The sequence below is a fragment of the Neomonachus schauinslandi genome, chromosome 13 (assembly GCF_002201575.2).
Source record: "Neomonachus schauinslandi chromosome 13, ASM220157v2, whole genome shotgun sequence".
Lineage (NCBI taxonomy): Eukaryota > Metazoa > Chordata > Mammalia > Carnivora > Phocidae > Neomonachus > Neomonachus schauinslandi.
The window spans coordinates 11,487,543-11,497,422 of record NC_058415.1 but is presented as its reverse complement, the minus strand read 5'-3'; the positions used below and the strand labels follow the sequence as shown (position 1 = coordinate 11,497,422).

At 42.6% G+C, this 9,880-nt stretch overlaps 1 protein-coding gene across 1 annotated transcript in view; it reads right to left on the bottom strand.

The window, feature by feature from the left end:
- The window catches only part of PIP5K1B (phosphatidylinositol-4-phosphate 5-kinase type 1 beta), a 297,843-nt gene that overhangs the window by 168,626 nt on the left and 119,337 nt on the right, over positions 1-9,880 (bottom strand). Inside the window, exon 3 of the mRNA XM_021694307.2 lies at positions 7,451-7,519. Within this exon, the coding sequence (XP_021549982.1) occupies positions 7,451-7,519 (69 nt within the window). The remainder of the gene's footprint in view (positions 1-7,450; positions 7,520-9,880) is intronic.

Here is a 9,880-nt window from a genome sequence, read left to right as displayed (position 1 = left end):
CATCTCCTCATGAGCCCAGCAACCAGGATGCTAACTGACCCACCTCCTCATGAGCCCAGCAACCAGGATGCTAACTGACCACCAATCTTCTCATGAGCCCAGCCCATGGGGAGATAGTCACATGTGACTGCCTTGCTCAGTACTAACAGAACTAGTCGGACTGGAAATCAGAGGCCAAGGGACCTCGTTTTTGCAAAGAAAGTGAATCACACACTGGTATTCTATCTTTTCCAGGATGTGTCCGATACTCCCTGCAGGATGAGGCAGTCAGGGTATGTATTCATGACATTTCATCAAGGGTAAACATGAAGATTCAGATCAATTAGCGAAAATGCCTAAGGTTATACAACCAGGATCTAGAACAGCGAGACTCATATCCACCCTCTTCTGAAAAGGATAGTTGGGTTTGGGCAAAGTTTTTCAGCCCTGCCGCTACTAACATTTCAGTAATTCTCTGTTGTGGGCACCGTCCTGTGTGTTACAGGGTACAGCACGGCTGGGCTCCACATCCTCGATGCTGGCAGCACAAGCCCTCCAACTGTGACAATCAAAAATGTCTCCAGATGTCACCAAATGTTCCCCGGGAGGCAAAGTGGCACTGGTTGAAAACCACGGGGTTAGGGTGTTTTGGACTAAGGCGACTAGAAATAACAATGGGAATGCCAAAAGATCACTCTTCCTAGAGACCACTGTGGTTGCTATTCATGAGAACTGCTGCCCAGTGCACAGGAAAACATGTCTCAGTTAAGCTACAGAGTGGAGCTCTACCAGGGCACAAAGCAAGTGTCTTGTTTGATGGAAGTGATGGCTCTCCAGATTGTGAAGGAAAGGAAGAGCAGTCAGGGCAGGGGACATATGTCAACCCCCACTCCCATCTTAAAATGTTATTTATTCAATTCACATGGTTCAAAATTAAACACATATACAGGTATATACAGAAAAGTGTTCTCCAACTCAAGATTCCCACCACCCAGTTCTCCCTGGAGGCAGCCAATGTTACCAGTGCCCGTGTGTGTTCCCAGAGATATTTCATAAAAGAGCTTGTATTTAAATAAACCCTTCTTCTTAGATCAAAGTGTCTCTGAATCATTACCTTGCTTATGTTTAAAAAGTCGTAAAAGTCATCTTTCCTTGTAATGTGGTAAGGGGCTGGCATTATTCCCTCTTACCCCATCAGTGTCTACTTATGCTGACAGGGAAACTGGCTGGGACACTAAAATTAAATGAACAACTGAGGCCAGAACACAACAAAATGGAAAAAAACTAGGGAAACTGGGTCAAGGACACCAGATCCTAGTCTGCCGTTCTGAGGGCTGCCATCAAGTGTGCCAGCCATGGTGGAAATCAAATAGAAGGACTGATGGTTGGGGTGTTGGTGCCAAAGGCAGGCAACCTCTTCATCCAGCCTGAAGCAGTCATCAAAACCAGAATCTCCAGGGGGGTGAGGATGTGACTGTGGGCAGGCCCAGGATGGAAGGAGAAGTAGACGATGGAGGGGCAAGAGGCCTGGAATGTCCACCTTGGGTGGAGTCTTGAAAGAGGAAGAAATGCAAATGGCAGCAGTAACAAATGTCCGGGTCAGTCCATGCCCAGCTGATGGGGAAACAATGACCAATTCCAATGAACAAGTCACACAACTGGGACATCATATGGCCAGAGATTTTAATCATCTCCCTGACAGAGAAGTGCGAAGTGACCTGGGATAAGTCAGTGAATCACTCTGACATCTCTTCGTTTTGGAAGAGTGGGGGAGGGGTGGGCAATTTCTTCACGTATAAAACATAGAAACCTCAGATCTCCAACATCAGTATTTTCCCTGAGCTTAGAACATTCTTAAAGTGAACTGATGTCCTGCCTTCTGTGTCCATTGAAGTTTCTCACCTTATTAAAAAAAAAAAGTATTCCTCAAATTTCTGCAGTTCTATCAGTGTTAGCACATTTCTAGTAGTTAGCGCTGGAAACTTTCAGGTCAGCCTTCATTGTGATTTGTACTGTTATTTCTTCATGCCATTAATCTCCCAACCAATGTGGTACTTCACTGCCTGGAACTGCGCTGTCCAACATGGTGGCCATTGGCTTAACTACACTGAAATTTAACTAAAATTAAAAATTCACTCCTCGGGGCGCCTGGGTGGCTCAGTCGGCTAAGCGGCTGCCTTCGGCTCAGGTCATGATCCCAGGGTCCTGGGATCGAACCCCGCATCGGGCTCCCTGCTCGGTGGGAAGCCTGCTTCTCCCTCTCCCTCTGCCTGCCACTCTGCCTGCTTGCGCTGTTTCTCTCTCTGTCAAATAAATAAATAAAATCTTTAAAAAAAAAAAAATTCACTCCTCAAACTGGACACAGATTCCAAAGCTCAACAGCCACATACAGCATGCTCCTCCTGTATTAGTCAGATGACAGGACATTTCCATCATTGCAGAAAGTTCTAAAGCACAGTGCTGGCCAAGAACATAAAATCCACACCCCTCAAACTAGCTCTCAAGGCTACCTGTCACTTTGAGCCAGCACATACCCCCCAAATCGCTTGCACTTTCCCTAAACACTGACACTTGGCTTTGTCCAGACCAGGCTCTCCTCTTCCTCCAAAAAATCATGTTCAGTCCTGATTCTGTGCCTGCGCTCATCGGATTCCCCACCACTGAAACAAATCAATTCACAGTCACCTAAGGAGTGGGATTTTGCACCGTGCCAGAAAACCATGAGGCATCTACAAAATTTGCATCCCAGCAAAATGCTCTTGCTAATGAAGGAGTTGGAGAAAAGGCTTTCTCCCCAGAAGACTGTAATGAGCTTTGGGCTCGTCAGCACTTGCTAGAGGATTACATGAAATGCCACTTGCTTTGGCACTTAATACCCATTTGAGTCATTATTTAATTTTTTCATGGGGGTCTTTTTTACCTTAAATAAACTGTATGGTCATAGAGGGCAGGGAGCAGGTCTTATGTGCATTTCTTTTTCATCTTCCTTTCTTCCTACCTCATGTCTTTCCTCAAACAGTGCAGAAGTTGCAGACTGGCCATCGTGTGAAGGTCAGGCATGATCAGTAATCTGTACCTTTACCCAGAGTGTAGTTCTGAAAAATTCTGAATCGGCCGCCAACGTTTAACAACTGGGAGATTTTGCATCAGAGCGCACGTTTTAGTTTCTTGAAAATCAGTGTGCCTGGGCGAGCACTCACACATGGCCCTACTGGATGGTACTGAGTGCCACTTGCCCTTTTAAAAAAGACATATTCTCCGGTTGACTACTTCCCCCAGGTTAGTTCCCTCCCCTGTCACTTGCTTGGCCACTGCAGGCTCTTGTGTTTACAAGTCTTTCGGAAGACACTCGACTGATGAGCTGAGAATGGAAACACTACATTCCGTAAACACAGCCAGGCAGCCTTTAATGCCCGGCCTTCGTGGGCAATATGCTTGTTTGAATTCTTGTTTTCGACTATGAGCTGGAGACATGAGCCTCACCCACAGATTTTAGCTATTCTTCTTCAGCTTATCGAGAATTGGTCATGGATTAGGGAAACGGTTAATGGAAAGAACAAAAAGCAGCCAGCTTCAGGAATCATGCGCAGATAATCAAGACTCAGAGGATAGCGCTGTCCCATGAACACTGAGTGTTCCCTACAAACATGGAAATCCCAGCACCCGTGATGCTGAGTGTGGCTGGCAGCTGTCCAATCAATCTGGGGCTCGATACAGGAAGCCCAAGCCTCCTTGTTAACTCTAACCCATAGTGATCTCTCCTCCTTTGAACTCTTTATTACAGACTACTGTGTTCTAAAGCTGTTTTCATGTCCTGCCCCTCCCACTTAACCGTAAGTTCCTTATAAACTCCTTTGATATCCTTCCCCTGTCCAGCACATAAGGTCTGGAGGTTCTTCACCTGGATTGCTTTCAGTCAGAGGCAAAAACCCAACGGGTCATCAAAGCTCCTTATTAAAAAGGTGCATACGTCGTCGGGCCTTTAGGACCGGGAAAGAAATGTAACTTTCAAGTATTTGTAAAAGGGACAATACTTAATGAAATGCAAGGTGGCCCTGAGGGCACTCGGCTAGTCTATTAGTTACACCTTCCCGGTTGTTTGTCATTTGCGTATTGGCCCAGCACAAATCTTACGTCTTCATGAAGGTCATCGGTAAAAAATATTAAGCTACACAGGGTCAACTCAAGCACCATGCTGGTACAGCCAAGATGACAGGAAGCAAAACCTTCATTCGTTGGAAACGTTAGTCCAACCAGCTGCAAGCCTACCACTGATAATATTCAGTCCGTATTTCTCCACCTTGTCTGATCACAACAATGTTCCTGGTGCCCTTAAATCAAGATTCATTAAGCTTGAGAATTCTCCTTATCTGTGACTAATTTAATGACTCTCTTGTAATAGAAAATGTAGTTAATTTGACATAAACTGTATCTTTATGAACCTCTGCAGGTTTGTAAAAGACATGTGTTGCCTCTCTAAATGTACATACACCATATGTTGACTAACCCGTCCTGAAATTATGCCAAGGAACAGAGCCACATCTGGTTTCCAGAATGTACCTTCTCCTCATTGCTGAAAAGAGGGATGATATTTATCTCCTGCTTTTTGCTACGTCTTCCACTGTCCCAATTTTTCCAAGCTCACACTCAGTGGTTTCTCTAACCTAGCCAGCCTCAAGTTCTTTCATTTGGGAAATGGTTCATCTGGGCCTAGAGACAAACACTTTCCAACAGCCAGTGAGACTTTTTTTTTTTTTTTTTAAATAGGTGGGTTTTTCTTGTTTTCTTTTCTTTTTTTTTTTTTTTTTAAGATTTTATTTATTTGACAGAGAGAGAGAGACAGTGAGAGAGAGAGCACAAGCAGGGGGAGTGGGAGAGGGAGAAGCAGGCTTCCTGCTGAGCAGGGAGCCCGATGAGGGGTTCGATCCCAGGACCCTGAGATCATAACCTGAGCTGAAGGCAGACACTTAATGACTGAGCCACCCAGGCGCCCCAGCTAATGAGACTCTTATCACTTCTGGTAACTCCACTATGAACACCTCCAGTGTGAAGATCTCTTTGCTTCGTGGAGACTTAAATTGAGTAGTTCAGCTGAGCTGTTAAATGTGTAAAAACAACACTTTCTCTGCGTAGCCCCTTTCTCTGCATATCAACACCGTATTTATTGAGGACTAAAGACTCATGCACTATACTGTCTTTTGGTGTTTTTCTCAGAGAAGCTAAATACGTCTTCCTCCACTGATTATCTTCCTCTTAAAAACAGAGATCATCCAAAAGCTCCCGATGCCACCACACACTAAAAAAAATAAACCATAGGCATTTTTCTGTCAAGTTTCCTACACCTACTCTTATTTATTTGGATTGGCATTATTTGCAATCTAAATATCTGATTTTTAGTTCTTATAACCTTACCAATACTGTGGAGTCAAATACGCTACTAGAGGTCTTCATCACAGAATCATATCCATGTTACTGAATACCTGCTTTACTAATTTGTGGGCAAGACAAACTGAGCAAACTCCAAGATCTCATGGTCACACTCCTTGTGTTACTTCTGCATCACTAAAGAAGTCCTGTGGGTCGGAGGTCAGTCAAGAACCATAGCGTATCTGGATGGTGCCTGAGAAAACCACCCGAAACAGATCTGAAACAGTGACGGGCTGGCAACTTGATCATCTCTCTGCTGGTTCTCACGCTTGACTGAATTTACAAGGAGCCTTGGGTAAGAGAGATGGGATTTGGTTTTCTACCTGGGTCTACAAATAAGTAAGCGTGTATCGCTGACTGAATTTACTAGGAGCCTTGGGTAAAAGAGATGGGATTGGGATTTGGTTTTCTACCTGCGTCTACAAGTAAGTAACCATGTACAGTCTGTGGCCAGACTGACAAATTTTATACCCTATCACCAGACACATCTGAGCTCTTGAATCTTACCCCTACTCTGCCCCAACCACACCATCACTTTGGACGGCAACTCCCTGGTTATATTTCTACGTTTGGCTGAGCAGGAAAGTCAGAAGAAATGACTTATCAGGAAAAAGGGCAGAATCTCCCATATCAAAATGGAGCAGGAAATATGATAATTCCATGACCCAAACGAACATGTGGTTGGATCAGACGGTTCGTGTACTTTATGACAACAAGCCTTGCTAGCTATCCATGAAGGAGTAAAAGGCAAATGGAAAAGTTAAGATAGAACAAACCTTCAATACACAAACGTCCTACTCCCAAGACAGAAGAAGGGCAAGGACTTTTAGAAGTAAAATGTACAGTCAATTTAGAAGCAGGAGCAGTGGTGCCTGAGAAGATATACTCCCCAGTAATGTGTCTGAACATTAGCTTCCTTGCCAGGAGCGAAGGATTTATCAAAGTCAAAGAGTGGCAAGGTAAGATACCCTGGAACATCTGGAAGGGGATTTTTATGAAATGGGCTGAAGACAGGGAATCTGAGAGGCTTAGAAAGGGATGGGGCAGAATTTCATGTTCCTTTTTTTTTTTTTTTCCAAAATACAAAGGTAAAAATTGTGTAAAATTTTGGTGGGAAGTGGCAAGTCAGTTAAAAGATTCACATACAGGGGGGGCGGGGTGCCTGGGTGGCTCAGTTGGTTAAGCGTCTGCCTTCAGCTCAGGTCATGATCTCGGGGTCCTGGGATGGAGACCCAGGTCAGGCTCCCTGCTCAGCGGGGAGTCTGCTTGTCCCTCTCTCTCTGCCCCTCCCCCTGCTCATGCTCCCTCTCTCTCAAATAAGTAAAATCTTAAAAAAAAAAAAAGATTCACATAGTAGACACAGAACACTGCGCACACATAAGGGCTTTCTTCTTAGGAATAAGAAGGGTCTTCAAATAACTGCCTTCTGTCAGTGTTCTATGGCATGGTAATTGTGGTAGGTGGAAAAATGCTCCCCACCCACCCACCCCTGCAAAGATGTCCATCTCTTAATCATTGCAACCCACGAATATATGTCGAGGAGTAGTTAAGGTTGCAAAAGAAATTAAGGTTGCTAACCAGCTGATTTTAAAATCAAGGGATTATTCTGGATTATCTAGGAGGGCTCCAAGCCATCCCAAGCATTCTTGAAAGTGTCAAGAGTGATATAGCCTGAGAGATATTCAGCTGGTCTTTGCTGGTTTGAAGTTGGAAGGGAATCATGAGACAGGGAAGGCAGTCTGGAGAAGCTAGAAAAGACAAGGAAACGGACTCTCTCCTAGAGCCTCCAGGAAGGAATGCAGCCCTGTAGACACCCAGATCCCAGCGCAAGGAGACCCATGTCAGCCTTGTGACTACAGGATCATACATCTGTGTCGTCGGAACCACTGAACATGTAGTAATTTGTGAGAGCAACAAGAAGCTAAGGCAGTAACTTACCCACAACTGCTTTATAGGAAGAAAAGGCTGAGGAGAGATTAACATTCCAAGCAATGAAAGTGTTCCTTTTTCTGAGCTGAAGAAAGAAAACAAAACAGTCACTCACCTTTTTATAAGTTTTTTCTTCACTCTGTTTTCCAGGTGCGGCATCTCCATTTTCAGCAGCAGACGACATCTGCAAGCGCAAAATGGACCGCTGTGAATTTATGACTCTGCTCTGAAACACCACAGACTAATGATATTGTTAACTGGAGAATCGAGTTTGGTTCATTACGTTTTTGTGGTTATTACTGCTGTTTCCACGAAAGGAAGAGATTTCTCAGAATCTTAAAAAAAAAAAAAAAAAATCTGTGTCCCTCAATCTCTCCGAAATAAATCTTTACCTCTAAATCATTTTGGTAGTACACTTTATTGGCCCCCGTGTGCTCTCCCAAAGGTGGGATCGAAGTCCCAGTGCAGATCATGGGTACAAGTTTCTTTCGATAACGTCTTAAAAAAAAAAAAAACAACAAAACTTTCTTCTAATTAAAGATACTTCCTATAAAAGCATTTGGAAAGTACCAAAAAATATAAATCATAACAAGAAAAGTACTCAATTCTACTGCCCTCGGGTAACTCCACTCTTCACATTTGGGCATAGTTATTTTCCCCTTTTGTTCCATGTACTATTATACTAAAAATATTAGGATACCATCTCGACCCAGCAGTTTTCAGTGAACATTTTCCCACTTGATTATCAACATCTCATTGCAAGAATATTGATTTTTTTCTACTTGCAAGAGACACTGTTGTATGAACACAACTGTGTGTTAATATGTCAGTTAATAATGCTAATGTTATTACTGAACACTACCCCTGAAACTAATGAGGTACACTATGTTGGCTAATTGAACTTAAATAAAAAAAATAACGCTAATATTAAAGGATGGGGAGGTGGTCCAAGAGATTTGCTTCTATGAATGATACAACAGTAATTATTTTGTGCTTCTATTTTTGTCCAATTTCAATGTTTTCTTAGATTCCTAGAATTACAAGGTCATTAAAAACATATGAGTAAATTTCTTTCCAAGAATATACCCACTCATACTATTATCAGTGGGTGGGAGCTTCTTTCATTACATGCTTAGTAGTAGTATTTTAATAATCTTTGCTAATTTCACAGGTGAAAGAAAGCATCTCTTGATATTAATGTGCACTTCTGAAAATTATTAGTGATGGTTAACATGGTTGGCAGATCTTTTTTGAGCTCTCTGTGTTTCTTCTGAGTTTTCTGTTATTGTTTCCATTTATCTACCGGGCTCTTTGTGTTTTAGTTATTGATTTTTACCTACTATGGTTATTGTTACTCATGTTTTTCTTATTGATTTTTATGTATCCAGGTAATTAATCAGTCTGCAAGCACATTATTCATGTTTTCCATGCTGCTCTTCCATTTTATAATTAGGACATAGAGAAGTTCTACATTTTTCACACTCAACACTACTGATTACCTTTGTGATTTCTTCCAATGTTTTAGAACAAATATCTTTTTTACACTGTGATGTATCAGATACTTAAACATGTTCCTTTCACTTCTTAATGCTAAGAGTTTTGCGTTTAACTATTAATTCACCTGAATTTTTAAAGCCAGTTACTTATATGGCAAATAAAGATAACTACATAATCAGGGAACCATGACACTTAAGGGTCTTATCTTTTTTTTTTTTTTTTAAGATTTATTTATTTTAGAGAGAGAGAGAAAGAGAGCGCAAGCATAGGGGGCGTAGGGAAAGGGAGAATCTCAAGCAGACTTTGTGCAGAGCCCCACATGGGGTGTGATCCCATTACCCCGAGATTGTTACCTGAGCGGAAACCTAGAGTTATAGGCTCAACCTCTAACTTGTTGCATGAAGTTCATTCAATACACCAAGGAGGGGTAACCTCAGACTTTCTTGTAAGCAGTTGAAGCACATGTTATTTTGTTTCATTTTTTTAATAAGAGAATTTTTAATTGAAGTATAATTGACACAATGTTGTATTAGTTTCAGGCGTACAACATGGTGATCTGACCAGTCTATCTGTTACGCTCTGCTCACCGTAAGTGCAACTACCATCTGTCACCACATAACACTGTCACAGTACCACTGACCATATTCCCTATGCTGTGCCTTTTATACCGTGACTTCTTCTGTAACTGGAAGCTGGTGTCTCACTCTCCCCCCTACCCGTTTTACCCATCCCCCAATGCTTAACAACTGAGCCACCCAGGCGCCCCTGTTCATCTGTTTTTTAGATTCCCCATATAGGTGAAATCATCGGGTGTTTGTCTTTCTCTGTCTGACTTATTTCACTTTGCATAATGCCCTCTAGGTCCATACATGCTGTCACATGCTCATCCTTTCTTACGGCTGGGTAATTGTTCAGTGTGTGTGTGTGTACATCACATCCCCTTTATCCATTCATCTACTGATGAACACTGGGGTTGCTGAAGCACCTTTTAAATCTTGGGCTTTTAATAAATATAGTGTGTGTCAAACCTAAGAATTTGCTAGCCGTT